This window comes from Electrona antarctica (genome assembly GCF_951216825.1).
Source record: "Electrona antarctica genome assembly, chromosome: 9".
NCBI lineage: Eukaryota > Metazoa > Chordata > Actinopteri > Myctophiformes > Myctophidae > Electrona > Electrona antarctica.
In genome coordinates this window covers 43,958,011-43,974,457 of record NC_136790.1, presented here as the reverse complement: position 1 = coordinate 43,974,457, position 16,447 = coordinate 43,958,011, and the positions used below count along the sequence as shown (strand labels likewise).

Sequence of the window (16,447 nt, the reverse complement as noted above, 5' to 3'; positions counted from 1 at the left end):
TTTATGCATAGGGAACAGATAGCCTGTCCATATAGCCTTTAATGTGAGTGGTAATTTGACATATTGTTCCTTTAAGTAATTGTTTCTATTTAAACAAATCATCCACCTCAATGTATTTTTAATAAAGACAAACATGAGGGTACCTTTTTTAAAAGGTCTGTAATATTGACAGTAACTTTTTTTTATTTGGCCTCTTGATAGACACTGACCTCTGCTGGATGGATATATAAACACACAACTGTCTGTGACTTCATTATTCTGTTCTATTTTTATTCTATTCTTCTTAAAGTAGTCAAAATGAGTCTAGCCTAAAAAAATATATATATGCCTATATATATATATGTTTAAAAAAACATGATCAAAAAGGTTTCACAGCTATTCCCAATAATCCAACGTTTGGTGCGTGCAATTTTTTTCCCAATAATATATTTTCACGTGTAGCCTCATCGAAGACAGGGCGGGGCGTGCAAAGCACTTCCTGAAAGCAAGTGCCAGGCTATAGTTTCACTTTCTGTTCTGTTGTGCTGCGTGTAGAAACACAAGACTCTGAAACTATACAATAATGCCATAAAGAACATTATCTTTCAACTGGACATTCCACTGCAGACAAACCTATAGCCCGGTGGCGGTGCTCAAGTGAGTATAACTTTAGAATAGCCTAAGTACGATTTGAAACTGAAAGGCTGCAGTGTGAAATAATACAGTAAATAAATACAGTAGCTCATTTAGCTCACCACTTATAAGTGTCGCTTTCCGAAAAGAATTGATCTAACAATTGAAAATGGAGGAGCCCTGTGGATGTATATACAGTCTTAACAGTGCTTTTTCTGGTTATATCCTCAGTAGCAGTTTTTGTATTATATGACAGTCATGTTCCAGGGCTACCATTCTACAAACTGTGAATAACATTTTCGATATTGATTGTTTGTTTGTCCTTGTAGGCAATCATGACATCTCCTTCCACTGACTGTCTCAAAGAGGGTGAGAATATACAGATAGATAATACACTTTAATTAACATGTCCTATGGAGTATTGACAGCCACAGTGACAGCAGGGTCAAAGTGCGACTTATATGTTGGGCAACGTGTGTGTGTGTGTGTGTGTGTGTGTGTGCGCACACCCGATAAAGGCATTTTTGAGGACAAGCGTTCCCAGTGAGAGTGAGTGAGTGTGTGCGCGTGCGCGTGTGTTTGCGCGTCTGTCTGTCTGTCTGTTTGTCCGTCCGTCCGTTCATCCATCCATCCAGCTCATAATAAATACTGGTACAGCAGATATATAATAATATAACCCTGGCTGTCCTGGTGTGTCCACTCCGTTCCAATGCAGCTGAGGAGCTGGCTGTCTCCCTGAGCGAGGCCATCAGTACTGGGGAGAAACAGGAGGCTGTCAGGCTCTCCCAGAGGCTCTCTGAACTCTGTGTTCCCGTATCTGTCAACATCAACAGAGAGGCCTATCCACAAGACTCCATAATGTAAGTCAGCGCTTCTCAAACATTCATTCATGTATTTGGGCTTTTGCGGACTGGCCCCACCTGAACATATTCTTGTGCCAGGGAGGGAGGGAAGGAGGGACCCCCCATACAAGATTTGTGTCGTTAAAAATGTTTCGGAAATATTCCGAATTCCTAAAATAGCCAATGTATAATATGGTTAAAGTGGTTAAACTGGTCTTTTGCTGGTCCTCAAACCCTAACCTCAAGCCCTGAAACATGACTGTCATGATTATCAATGTCATGACGCAACTGAAGCCAGTTGTACGCGATCGCTACATTTCACGAAAAACGTGTGCATAAACATTCAGATTCCAAATATAAAGTCCTCGCCACATGTGCCACGGGTGTTAGAAATTTGCTGGTACAGCGATTAGCATTGCTGCATCCCGCGTTTAATAAAAATCAGACCAGTCTGAAGCGAGTGGTGCAACAGCACCCCCTATTGGTACTCTAAACGGACATAGTCACATAGTCACATAGGTTGGGACATAGGGACAAAGCTGTTCCTTGGAGTGGTTGCACCACTCAAAAAGCATTTTTATCCGAGCACCCCGACTACTTTTCTCAAACGGGGTTCGTTTGGGAAATTCACAGTTGCACACCGGGAGCGCACTCGCCTATTAGTTTTGTATTGGCAGTGCGGTCAGCATGCCTATATCGAACACACCCACTCCTCCCGGCCGATAGGGGCGCGTAGTTGAAAGCCAATGGCAAAAAAACAGCATGGATAAAAATGCCTTTTATTTAACAACGCGGGATGCAGCAATGCTAATCGCTGTACCAGTACATTTCTAACACCCGTGGCACATGTGGTGAGTACTTTATATTTGAAATCTGAATGTTTATGTACACGTTTACAATGTAAATGTAGCGATCGCGTAAAACAGGCGGAAGTTAAGCCATGGCGCTTGTGAAGTACGAGCGTCATGTGAACCATGGCTAAACCTAACCATAACCGCAAGCACGGGACCATCGCATGTTCCGCATGTCGGACTAATGCTCCGTCGGAATTATGTGCGGACCCCCCCTCCCCACCAGACCCCACTGCAGAAGTCATGTAAAAAAAAGCGGTGCTTTTATATATTATCCAATTATCCAAAGCACATTACAATGTGCATAACATTCACACATTGACACATGGTGGCAGAGGCCTGTCAACATTTAAGTTGAGGTGTACAAAAGTGTACAAACGTGCAATGGGGGCCTGTCAACATCCTACGTTGCTGTGTCTGTGTAGTTGAAAGGCCCATATACAAATACGGTCGTGTGGTAATTATGGCTTTATTATGTGCGTGGAGAGAGAGGACACAATCAGGAGGAAGTGTGCAGTAGTTGTAGTCTGAGCTGTAGGAACAGGTTCATTCTTTATGGGAAGAAGACAGACACACAGAGTGACCTTGACAGAAAATAATGACACCCTCTGGGCCCTATTATGCGTACCAGGTCTTATGACTTAACTTAAGACCTGGAGGCGTGGTCAATGCTGTTTGGCCACTCAGAATAGCCAAATGGCATTGATCACGCCTCCAGGTCTTAAGTTAAGTAATAAGACCTGGTACTTAAGACATGCATAATAGGGCCCTCTGTCTGCTATTTCCTTCAATATCGTGCTTCACATAATTCCTCTGAGCATTGTGTCTAGTCCTATCCTATATAGTACAATACAGTACCTATACTGTATTGATGTTGGTTGCATAAGTAACACAACAATAACTATTACTGAAGGATACTATGGGGCCCTATTTTCACCAGTGCCTTACCCCTTAACCTTGCACTCTTACAGTGATGTAAATAGGTTTTCAATGTAATGAGTCCCGGGATGGTCTTTTAGATGAGATCATTATGTTGCAGTCACATTTTAGTTTGTGTTATTCTAGTTTTAGCCGACTAAATATCATAAGATATTAGTCAACTAAATCAACAAAATTGATGCCGTCATAATGACTGTTTTTACACTTGCTGAAAATAGCCGATCTACTGTAGATCTGCTATTTTCAGCATGCAAGTTTCAGCATGCAAGTGTAAAATGACTTATTCTGGATCCACTAGTCCCTTCCTAATATTTGTCTCCACCAGGCCGAAGGCATGGGGAGAGAGTATGTTTTGCACTCCGTCCGTGTGTGTGTGTGTCCATCCGTCCTTCCTTCCTTCCGTCCGTCTGTTACCAGCTAATCTCCGGCACCGTTAACCCGGTCGATGCCAAACTTTGCACATACACTCCCTGGATGCCAACGATGAACCTCTGCCCCACATTTTCCAGAACGGCCTGTTATAGCGCCACCATGAGGCAGCTTTTCACATTTTTAACCTAAAACTGCACCGATCTGCGTGAAACGTTGCATGCACACTCCCTAGAGGCTAAGGACAAACCTTTGACCTGCACTTTCCGCATCTGCCTTTTATAGCGCCACCAGGAGGCCGACTTTTGTAAAACACATTTTTTGATATTACTCCTCCAGATTCTGTCCAAAAATCTCACAAATCGTTACACAGTATCTCTATGGTCATGTGCTCAAGTCGGATCTGTCCGATATTTCATATTCCATCCTAATTGGCTATAATTGGCTTTCACAGTTTGCAAGATTGCCCCGTTTTGAACAAAAGCCTCAAATCATGAGCGCAGCATGCAATTTACGTGAAATCTTTCACACATTTTCTTACTAGGCTGAGGAATATATACCAACCTTTCCACATTGGCCTGTTATAGCGCCACCAACAGCTTAATTTTTGCAAAACACATTTTTGGAACAAAATGCCTCAAATCATCCAATTGCCATCAAAGGCGTATGAAGAAATGGCACCCTTTTCCCATTGGCCTATTATAGCGCCACCAGGAGGCCACAACCTGACCTGCCCTGGTGGAGACCTGTGCCCAGAAGGGCACTTTTTCTAGTTTAGTCTAGTTTTTATTTGTTGACAAAATTGACAGTATATTTATTCTTAGTTTTAGTCATAGAAAAAGTCATAGCTTAGTTTGAATTTAGTTTCCTTTTAGTTTTTGTCAGTTGAAAAAAGGTAGTCGACGAACATTTTTCGCCTTAGTTTTAGTCGACAAAATCGACACTGATGTGGTGCAAGTGTCAACATTCCATTTGGGACGGGTAACGTACTAGTCTGTGTGTGTTGTGTCGTGTTGGGACGGGTAAGGTACTAGTCTCTGTGTGTTGTGTCTCTGTGCTATTCTGCGCCACCTGCAGGTTGAAGGTGGGAGTGGAGGACGCTCAGTCAGAGGCCTACATCCCCGTGACCCTCATGGTGTCTCCAGGGTTGATGATAGCACAACTCAAAGACAAGGTAGCGCTCAGAGATTACACAGAAATGTACAGAAGACAATATCCCATTAAGAAGAACATAATACAATAGCGTAATATAATCATGTACAGTTGGGTGCCACCGATATTGTCCCTTATCATTTGACCCATTTAGGCCTGACCTCAAAATTTTAAAAAATCCTTCTAAATCCTCTAGTTTTCTGAAATAAATATTTTCACGATTTTTCAAAAATAGCAGACCTACAAGCTCGTAGCGCGCCACTCGGTGGCGCGCTATGAGCTTGTAGATCTGCTATTTTTCAATAGCTAAATTATAACAATGCTTAAAACACCAAAAGGGGTTCCCGCCCAAAATGGTTTAAGGTTATTGTAGCAGTAACTTATATTATATATAATTTATATTGGGGGTCGGGAGGGGGCGGGGCGGGGGTCCCGAGACATTGCCAAAGCATTTCCGGGGGTCCCCGGCCAAAAACGTTGAGAACCCCTGATGTAGTAGGTCACATCTGTCATCTGTGAGGTGACAATTTCCCCATAAGAAGAATATTCTAGCATACTGTATAATACACATAATATCATATCATATAATATGTATCACATCATTATCACAGGTAGCTCTACTACAGTGGTTCCCAAGCAGTGGGCCGGAAACCATTTTCTTAGTTGTTTTAATAGTTTATACATTTTAAAACAAACAAACACATCTAAACCAACTCACAACCTCAGCACCTGCTTCAAGGTCCTGCCCTCGGGTAGGAGATACACTGCATCAAGATTCAAGAAGGCAAAGGGCAGTGCCAGTTTCATCCCCTCTGCCATTAGGCTCCTTAACAAACACAAACCCCCAATACCTGATTCACCTCAACTGGACCTGCTTGCCAGTGCCCCCGGCGCACGCATGCACACACACACACACAAAGGCAGATGAACTGGACTGAGCGCTGATAATGGACATGCGTGCACGCGTGCGCGCACGCACGCACACACACATTATGAGTGTTTCATGGTGTGGAGAGAGACTTTGCTTTCTTTTAAATAGCTTTAAAAATGTTACTAGTACTGTACTTTGCTGGGTGTTTTATTGTATTGTCCTGTATGTATTGTCCTGAATGTATGCATTGACCTGAGCAAAACAATTTTCCCTTGTGGATAATAAAGACATCTAATCTAATCTAATCTAATCTAAGAAATTCCTTGTAGATCTGCTATTTTCCCTATAGTTTCTGTCCCGGTCTCTATTGGGTCACGGGGCAAAAAATTATAATAATTGGGAACCGCTGCTTTAGTACAGTGGTTCCCAAACTTTTTCATGTCAAGGACCCCCAAATCGACACTTATCAGCCCACGGACCCCCATTTGAAAATATATGCCAGTGACCCCCATAAGAGAAGACTTGTACAGCTCTCGCAGTGATTCCCAAACCGTTTAATTTCAAGGACCCCCAGTTTTAACTGAATTAGGCTACGGTCCACTATTTGTTGGCATTTCTATCTCTGTGACCCCCAATTTATATTGTAAAATCAATGTTAATTTAACTCTGAGAGGGTACAAATGGAACCAAATGGACCCCATTTGGTTCCATTTGTACACTCAGTTAAATTAACAGTGGTCTTACAATATAAATTGGGGTAACAGAGATAGAAATGCCATTAAATCGGGGTCCGTAGCCTAATGTGTGTGAGTGAAACTGGGGGTCCATGAAATTAATATGTTTCGGAATCACTGCTATAGCCGTAAAAATCCTCTCTTATGGGGGTCACTCACTGGCATATCTTTTCAAATGGGGGGTCCGCGGGCTGATAAGTGTCGATTTGGGGGTCCTTGACATGAAAAAGTTTGAGAACCACTGCCCTATGTTAACCCATTTTGGGCGGGAACCCTTTTTGGTGTTTTAAGCACTATGTTATGCTTTAGCTATTGAAAAATAGCAGATCTACAAGCTCATAGCGCGGCACAGAGTGCCGCGCTACGAGCTTGTAGGTCTGCTATTTTTGAAAAATCTTGAAAATGTGGCGCAAATCTTTGAATGTATTGTATATTCTTTCACAGTGAACGTTTTAACTCAAAATCTTTGCTTCTGAGGGGTTCCTGGAATAACATATTTTCAGATGGGGGGTCAGCGGCCAATTACAAAGAAATAGAACCACTGATATAGGAACATAGGGATTTCCAAAAAAATACTGTCAGAATTTTGCAGAATCTGATCTCAGGTCTAAATGGTTCAACAGATCAGCGCTGACTTTGGGTTCCACCCGACGCTGCAGCGCTGGGTGATCGGGAAGCGCTTGGCGCGGGACAGAGACACGCTGTACAGCCACGGCGTGCGTCAGAACGGAGACCAGGCCTTCCTGTTCATCCTGTCGGCGCAGGCCGCTCACCTCACGCGGCAGCAGCAGCACCTGGACGCAGAGCAGCAGTGCTTGGAGAGTCAGTATCACGCACACACTTATACCGCCACTAGGGGTGTAACGATACATTTTAACTGACACAATCGATGCCGGGATGCCTTCAAAATCGAAGCTCTGGGGTGCCGGAAAGACATGTCCGCTTTTACTCTGAAGCACAAAAATCAATTATTTGCATAGCAAAACAATTCGATACCGATTTATTTGCATTGCAAAACGATACGATACATAATCAATAGGGTTGTCCCGATCGGATCGGGTGATCGGAAATCGGCTCCGATCAAAAGATCGGAATCGGGGAGAAAAGACAGGATTTTTTATTGTCTAATGTAAATCTCAAAGAAAGATGTATAAGAAATGAGATTTTGTAAAAAAATTAATAAAAAAACTGTTGTGTTTATGCTAGTTGTTTTCCTTCTGGTCCCAGTCAGAGATCATCAAACAAAGACTAGAGGCGTGAAAGACACCTAGCTATGATGAAAACAAAGGAAATGCAACCCCCGCTATGCATGATGGCATAGGTGTCTGTAGTACTCTCTCTGAATGAGAGTTTTAACTTGACTTCAGTCCTATAAGCTGTAGAACTGTATTCACTCTAATTAACTGTCAAGTTCATGTCCTGTTCAACTCCAAAGGACTAGAGACAACTCAAGATTTCCAACTCAAATCAACTATTTATTTACAACTTTGTTTCTTTTGAACTTTTGGCTCCATTTTGTTGATTTGTGGTTCAATAATCATGTAGGTTGTAAACCTTTTAGACAGAAAAACAAAAGGTTGACAACAATACCAAACAAATGATAATATTCATAGATTCATAGAAAGAAAAAAAACACAATGACAGTCATTCTAATAAAAGTATAGTCACATTTTGCCTTTCGATAATTGAAAGGCAACACAACAGACTAGACTAGAGTGACATACATTAGGATATTTGCTATTGTGATATGGCATAAGTGTTATATAAAAATATAAAGGATCAGGAAAGTTCGGTATCGGTATGTCTCAAAATCTAATGATCGGAATCAGATCAGGAGCAAAAAAACGTGATCGGGACATCTTTAATAATCAATGTTGCTGTTTTCATTTCGATATACTTCGATTCATGAAATTAAAATCGATTTTTCGATGCAGTTACTATATCGTTGCACCCCTATAAACCGCCACCCTTGATAAAGATGCACAGAAGACAAGACTGAGATATATATATTTGGAGTGAGGTTTATCTTAATTTCCCTTTTAAACTTTCTTGTGAAAAAAGATTTTGGTTGGTTTAAGTTTATAGGTGAAGGTATTGACAAATTCAGTAGAGTTTCAACCTTCGGCATGCACAGAATACTTCTATCACAGTTTATTTCACAGTTTGCAAGCAGATGACATTGAAGAGGTTTAGAGGAGATACTTAAAGGAAGAATCCTACTGTAGCTTGACAAAATGTAATAATTCTATGGTATTTTATTTACTTCTAAAGTTACTTCTTTAGCTTATCCCATTTTGGGCGGGAACCCCTTTTGGTGTTTTAAGCATTCTTTTATAATTTAGCTATTGGAAAAATAGCAGATCTACAAGCGCATAGCGCGGCACTGAGTAACACGCTATGAGCTTGTAGGTCTGCTATTTTTGAAAAATCGTGAAAATGTGGCGCAAATCTTTGAATGTATATTCTTTCAGAGCGAATGTTTTCAACTCAAAACTTTGCTTCTGGGGAGGTCCATGGAACAACATATTTTCAGATGGGGGTCGGCGGCCAAATACAGATAATTCTGGGGGTTGAGCACCACTGACATTTGATTTGGAGTTCACTGAACCATTGGGTAGTTTTTGCCTGGGTACTTATCTGGGTGACTCAAGTTGCTGTCTGTCTTTATAGGCATCATGGAGTCGATGCACCTCGTGCCGAGAGGTGTGGAAGTAGGAGCGATTGAGAAGATAGTTCCTCATCCTGGTTCCCAACAGAATCCCCTGCCTCAGCCTCCCAAGCCTGCTCCACCTCCTTTGCTTCCCAAACCTCAGGTCGGTCGGATTATGAGCTGTCTGATCTACAAGCTTGCAGACCTTTAGAGTTAGTGTTACTATTAGGAAAAGATTCCTGTTGGGATTACAGTTAGGTTAGGGGTTATGTTTTGGGTTAAATGCAAAAAAGGAGAAAGATATGCACATCCCCACAGTTTTTAGACATGGTGCTGGGCCCAAAAATCTTGAAATGAATGAAAAAGACAATAGACAATATGTGTAAGACATGTCCTCTCTTTAATCAGGGCTTTCTCGAGTTCCATGTTTTGGGTTAGTCATGGGGATAAGGTTAGAGATTCTGAGGTTACAGAGGTTTGGTTGTGGTAGTCGTTAGAGGGGAATTCCACTTATTATCAACATGGAACTATGTCATTAAGTAATATTGTAATGTGTGTGCACGTGCCTGCCTGCCTGCCTGCAGCTGGCCTGGTCCTGCAAGGAGTGTACCTTCCTCAACAAGCCAACGCGTCCTGGCTGTGAGATCTGCGGTGCGGAGCGACCAGAGACGTACCAGGTGCCTGACATCTACCGGCCAGACCAGGACGAGACCATGCGACTGCAGAGGGAGGAGATGGCCATGCTGCAGTACCAACAGGTGACATGGCTTTCTTTAATACGTTTTGTTTTTTCATATAGAAGTGAAAATCCCATTGAGATACAAGATCTCGTTTAACCCATTTTGGGCGGGGACCACTTTTGGTGTTTTAAGCATTCTATTCTACTTAGCAGATCTACAAGCTCATAGTGCGGCACCAAGTGCCGCGCTACGAGCTTGTAGGTCTGCTATTTTGTAGTGCAAATGTAGTGCAAATCTTTGAATATATATTCATTCAGAGCCAACATTTGTAACTCAAATCTTCAGATGGGGGTTGACGGCCAATTACAGATACATCCTGGGGTCCTTGACATGGAAATGTTTGAGAACGACTGACAGAAACATGAGGTTTTTCTGAAAACTGTCAGGATTTAGAAGGCATTCGTCCTCGGGTCTAAATGGGTTAATAGACCTCAGCAAGATGCTGCAGGGATTGAAGGCTTGTTTCCCAAGTTCAGTTCGAGTTTATTTATTTCTTCGTTTTGACTTCACTGTCGTCGTGTGACAAGTCGTTCGACACTTGTCGCTCAAAGCATAAATTGGCCCTTCAGATAACATGATAGGAGGAAGAAGAAGAGAAGGATGGTGCCGTTACCTTTTTTTGACAAGTCTCTCTCTCTCTGTCTCTCTCTCTCTCTCCCTGGGAAACGAAGGCTCTTGAGGAAGAGCGAGTGAGGAACTTCATGTCCCTGCTGGAGACGGACGGCCACAGCCTCGTCCCCAGCTCCACGGAGACAGACTGTCCCATCTGCTTCTGTCGACTGGAGCCAGGAGAGGGCGCTATGCTGAGAGACTGTCTGCACAGCTTCTGCAGGTCACACACTATATACTATAGACTTAACCCATACTGGGCGGGCGGGAACCCCTTTTGGTGTTTTAAGCAATATGTTATACTTTTTGAGTGGTGTAAACCACTCCTACGACTGGCTTTGTTAGTTTACGTGTCTGTCTGTCTGTCTGTCTGTTTGTACCAAATGAGCATGGTTGCTACGGTCACCCAGTTCACCCGGGTGTGATTTCATTACGTCAGACATTACGTCAGACCACAGCTGATCAGTCTATATAAGACCTTACACCACTCAGTTCACACGGGTGTGATTTTTTATACTGCTATTGGAAAATAGCAGATCTACAAGCTCATAGTGCGTGCGCACATAAAGTACCAACCATTACTTAGAATCATAACAAAGCAGATTTTGCATACTGATATTTGGGCCATGCACATGAACTGACCATGAGTGGCCAGCTACGTATAAAGAGTGACAAAGCGCAAAACAACTTGTTATAGGCAGTTTGTCTGTGTGGAGGAGAAGGTGCCATGTGTATCCTTAGGTGCCCATTGGTTTTCCCCGCAAGATAATTGTAATTTGTGGATTCAAATAAAGAATTAAAGTGTGTGTGTGTGTGTGCGACTGTGCGTGTGCGTGTGCGCGTGCGCGTGCGCACGCGTGTGTGTTCCCCAACAGGGAGTGTCTTAAGGGGACCCGCAAGATAATTGTAATTTGTGGATTCAAATAAAGAATTAAAGTGTGTGTGCGTGTGCGCGTGTGTGTTCCCCAACAGGGAGTGTCTTAAGGGGACCATAGTGAACAGCCAGGATGCTGAGGTGTCCTGTCCCTTCATGGATAACGACTACAGCTGTGACAGCAAGCTGCAGGACCGAGAGATCAAGGCTGTGAGTTTAATTAACACTGTAGTGTGGGGCCCTTTTTATAGTTTTTTCATGGAGGCCCCAAGCACTGACGGCTACTGTACAGTGTTGTTTTTGGCAGCAAAATTTTATTTTAGTTTTAGTCATAATCTTTTGAATAGTTTTAGGAAATGGAACTAACAATTTTTTTGGGGTCCTTTACATAGTTGAAATAGTTTGAGAACCACTGATACAAAAACAGGTATTTTTTCCAGAAAACTGTCATGATTGAGAAGATTGTAGCATCTGGTCTCAGTGTCTCCACGGGTTGATGCTGTGTGTGTGTGTGTGCGTGCGCGTGTGTGTGTGTGTGTGTGTGTGTGTGTGTGTGTGTGTGTGTGTGTGTGTGTGTGTGTGTGTGTGTGTGTGTATGCCTGCGTGTGCGTGCAGCTCCTGACGGCAGAGGAGCACCAGCGGTTCCTGGAGTTGCGGCTGAGCATCGCGGAGAGCCGCTCTGACCACAGCTTCCACTGCCAGACGCCCAACTGCCACGGCTGGTGCATCTACGAGGACGACGTCAACCAGTTCTACTGCGAGCTCTGCAAGCAAACCAACTGCATCCTCTGCAAGGTAACACGCTCAGACACCCCTTGGCGTTAAAAGGTTTTATGACATTAACTTTAATTTGCTTTTATTTTTCGTTTTTCTTTTAGGTTAAATTACCTCAATTACACCCAAACAACCTGAACTTTGAACAATCAGTTGATATTCTGTGGTCTGGAATTTTCTCTGTGTCTGTGAAGCCTTTTGAGCTGCAATGAAAACAGGCAAAAACCGCGAAAACGGTGACATCTGCTGGCAAATCCCATTGTCATATATCGGATTTGCTGGCTTTTACATGAAAATCAGAGCACTTGTTTGAGCCAGAAATCCCCAGACCACAGAAAATCTACTGAATGTTAAACACAAATGTGTGGAATTAAGTGGCATAAAAACTACATTTGGAGAGGTCTCTCTGGGGTCTCTAAAAAAAAAGGCACAAAAAGAGAATAAGATATGAGCAACACATTGAGGTGATAGTCAACATACTGTATGTGTTTCGGCAGGCCATTCATAAGGACATGAACTGTAAGGAGTACCAGGATGACCTGCGAATCCGAGCAGAGAATGACCTGGCTGCCAAGCAGACCAAGGACATGTTGGAGGTAGGTTGGCATCCTGGCAGATAATGACCTGGCTGCCAAGCAGACCAAGGACATGTTGGAGGTAGGTTGGCATCCTGGCAGAGAATGACCTGGCTGCCAAGCAGACCAAGGACATGTTGGAGGTAGGTTGGCATCCTGGCAGAGAATGACCTGGCTGCCAAGCAGACCAAGGACATGTTGGAGGTAGGTTGGCATCCTGGCAGAGAATGACCTGGCTGCCAAGCAGACCAAGGACATGTTGGAGGTAGGTTGGCATCGAGGCAGAGAATGACCTGGCTGCCAAGCAGACCAAGGACATGTTGGAGGTAGGTTGGCATCCTGGCAGAGAATGACCTGGCTGCCAAGCAGACCAAGGACATGTTGGAGGTAGGTTGGCATCCTGGCAGAGAATGACCTGGCTGCCAAGCAGACCAAGGACATGTTGGAGGTAGGTTGGCATCCTGGCAGAGAATGACCTGGCTGCCAAGCAGACCAAGGACATGTTGGAGGTAGGTTGGCATCCTGGCAGAGAATGACCTGGCTGCCAAGCAGACCAAGGACATGTTGGAGGTAGGTTGGCATCGAGGCAGAGAATGACCTGGCTGCCAAGCTGACCAAGGACATGTTGGAGGTAGGTTGGCATCGAGGCAGAGAATGACCTGGCTGCCAAGCAGACCAAGGACATGTTGGAGGTAGGTTGGCATCCTGGCAGAGAATGACCTGGCTGCCAAGCAGACCAAGGACATGTTGGAGGTAGGTTGGCATCCTGGCAGAGAATGACCTGGCTGCCAAGCAGACCAAGGACATGTTGGAGGTAGGCCATACCGTAGTTCCATTTCCATTTCCTCCAGTCGTCGACTAAAACTAAGACGAAAAATGTTCTTCGACTACCTTTTTCCACTGAGGAAAACTAAATGGAAACGAAATGAAAACTAAGCTATGATGACTAAAACTAAGACTAAATGTATTGACAATTTCGTCAACAAATAAAGACTAGGCTAAAATGTCAGGAAGGGACTAGTGGACAAGAGATTCAGTATGTCATTTTACACTTGGTTGCATGCTGAAAGTAGCCGATCTACAAGCTCACAACGCTGAGCTTGTAGATCGACTACTTTCAGCAAGTGTAAAATCAGCCATTACGACGCCATCAAGGCCCGCCAAAATACATTTTAGTAGACCAAATCAACTGTAGATTTAGTCGACTAAAATCTTATGACATTTAGTTGGCTAAAACTAGACTAACACTAAAACATTCCAGGTGACTAAAATGTGACTAAAACTAAATGAAAACTATTCAAGAGACGACGACTAAAACTAAAATAAACATTTGCTGCCAAAAACAACACTGATTTCCTCAAACTCGATTCCGGCCGGGTCATACCAAAGACTGTAAAAATGGGACCCAATGCCTCCCTGCTTGGCACTCAGCACCAATGGGTTGGACTGGGGGGGGGGGCTGAAATTTAAAACTAATCAAATGATTCCCGAGCGCAGCACGGCTGTGGCTCACCGATCCAAAAGATGGGTGAAATGCAGAGAACAAATTTCACTGCGGTAACGTGTGTGACAAATCGTACGACTTTGACTTTGATGTGTGTGTTTCATAATGACATTGATCAGTGTAGTTTGTTGTTCAGAATGATACGTATCACTCTAGTTTGTTAGTGATAATTCTGTTTGACTGTAGGGTTTGCTGCAAAGCGGGGAGGCCATGATGTGTCCGCGCTGCGATGTCATTGTTCAGAAAAAGGACGGCTGTGATTGGATCCGCTGTGTCATGTGTCAAACGGAGATCTGCTGGGTTACCAAACAGGCTCGCTGGGGACCAAATGTAAACACACACACACACACACACACACACACACACACACACACACACACACACACACACAATTGAGGAATGTTAGCTTTCTATCAAGAGTGTAACACATGATTGTAACGTACGTGTGTGTGGGGGTGTGTGTGTGCGTGCGTGCTTTCAGGGTGCTGGGGACACATCGGGTGGCTGTAAGTGTCGACTCAACAATCAACTCTGTCACCCCAACTGCAAAAACTGCCACTGACGACTAGGACACGTGCACTGTACTGTTCACATGCACACACTCACACAGAAACACTGGTCTCAACCTAACTGCTGTCTTACATCTTGATTATATCGCATTTCTTTTCTTTTTTTTTACTTGTGATTTAAATTAATTTGCTTTATAGCCTGATCCTCTGTTTCTCGCTGGTTGCATGAGTACATAAACATGTCCTGCAGACCGGGTGGGAAGCTTCCTTTCTGAAATCTGAAAGTGTATTAAAGGGACACTTAAAAGTATATACGTTTAGAAGATTTAAAACACTTTCCTGGGGTCTTTGTGTGTAATAGTTTGGTTAGATATTTTAGGTTTTAGCAGTGTCCATGATGTCACAGACACTGGGCTCACTTCCTTCCTGTACTACAATTCCCATAATGCTTTGATGCACTGCTCCTCCTTGTGGATAGGGGGAGGGCTGTCTCAGGGTGCTTCCGGACAGTGGAGTCACGAAGATGCCAAAAGCCGTGAGCGGCAGGCGTCTCTTCCTGGTTTTTAGCAAGGTTAATTAAATAAGGTTAGGAAGCGAAGACTGTACGTTGGACTCCATGTTGCTCCCTGGAAGGAAAGAAACATGTGCAATGGGCTATATGCAGCCAACACTTCCGCGTTCAGCTTCCTTGGTCTCAACTGTGCATGTTTCTTTCCTTCCAGGGAGCAACATGGAGTCCACCGTACGGTCTTCGCTTCCTAACCTTATTTAATTAACCTTGGTTTTTAGACAGCTGGTGGATGGAAATGAAGCTCCACCCATGCGGCAACTTGCAGCGTCGGCCAGAAAACCGGAAACTCTTTGCCGACGCTGTCTAAAAACCCGGAAGAGATGCCACTGTCTGGAAGCAGTGTTACTGAGACAACATGTAGTATGCTTTAGGGCAGGGGTCCCCAACCTGTGGTCCATGGACCACTGGAGGTCGGCACTCGGCAGCACATTTTGCTCGTGGTCCACAATGCAGGTCTGCACGGAAAGTTGTATTTTATTTATAATATAGTATCTGTAGAAGAGCTTCCTTAAAGGCCAGTCCACAAAGGAGTTGCATTGGTGTGGACTGGCCTTAAAACTGTTTTGTTGCAGGAGTTGCGACTATTTGCATTGGTGTGGTCTGGCCTTGGCCTTACATCCGATCTCTCGCTGCTATATTTCAGGACTGTTTTGTCGTGGGTAGTTAAACCATCGATACTCATTGTGTTCGACTCGCCACCCCCCCCCCCCCCCCCCCCCCCCCCCCCGGTCTGTCCAGAGTCTCAACATTAACACTTACTGTACCACCACAACAAACCCTTGACAGAATACAACATATTTGTGCCTTTCAATATCCTAACTCAGCACATTTGCCATCTGTATACTGTACATCGCTCATAGAATTACAATATGACAAGTACTGTACATACAATGAACAAATATAACGGGTGGAAAGTGAGATTCATATTCATTTCTTCACTCGTGCGATGGGTGCTACAGTATGAGTTCACACCTGTGTCATGTTCACGCAGACTTGCATGACATATTTGATGATATATTTTCTCTAGTGCAGGTAACACAATAAGTAAGAAGTAGTAAAGTAAGTAAGCCTTGCCCAAGCCATGAGGCCCATAGCAGGGGCAGGAGCCTATCTCCTGTTTTTGTAGCCATGAGGCCCATAGCAGGGGCAGGAGCCTATCTCCTGTTTCTGTAGCCATGAGGCCCATAGGGCAGGAGCCTATCTCCTGTTTCTGTAGCGTGAGTTGATGTACAAGTACACTCCTTGGACATGACGCTAGTATGCTGCAGGGA

General features: G+C 43.8%; 1 protein-coding gene across 1 annotated transcript; it reads left to right on the top strand.

Moving 5' to 3' along the window:
- Positions 1 to 529: 529 nt before the first annotated feature.
- On the top strand, positions 530 to 15,793 carry rbck1 (RanBP-type and C3HC4-type zinc finger containing 1). The gene is made up of 13 exons (XM_079509545.1): positions 530 to 636; positions 942 to 981; positions 1,328 to 1,472; positions 4,691 to 4,787; positions 6,994 to 7,192; positions 9,041 to 9,183; positions 9,605 to 9,778; positions 10,432 to 10,592; positions 11,342 to 11,453; positions 11,859 to 12,038; positions 12,515 to 12,613; positions 14,283 to 14,426; positions 14,578 to 15,793. Exons 2-13 carry the CDS (start codon positions 948 to 950, stop codon positions 14,656 to 14,658), a joined length of 1,569 nt encoding a protein of 522 aa, XP_079365671.1. The 5' UTR covers positions 530 to 636; positions 942 to 947; the 3' UTR covers positions 14,659 to 15,793.
- The last annotated feature ends 654 nt before the right edge of the window (positions 15,794 to 16,447 follow it).

Excerpts from the sequence above, each read along its gene's own strand:
- rbck1 (XM_079509545.1), top strand. The coding sequence starts at position 948 with ATGACATCTCCTTCCACTGACTGTCTCAAAGAGG. Across the intron at positions 1,473-4,690 it reads TATCCACAAGACTCCATAAT|GTTGAAGGTGGGAGTGGAGG; the intron begins GTAAGTCAGCGC and ends CGCCACCTGCAG. Across the intron at positions 11,454-11,858 it reads AGGACCGAGAGATCAAGGCT|CTCCTGACGGCAGAGGAGCA; the intron begins GTGAGTTTAATT and ends GTGTGCGTGCAG.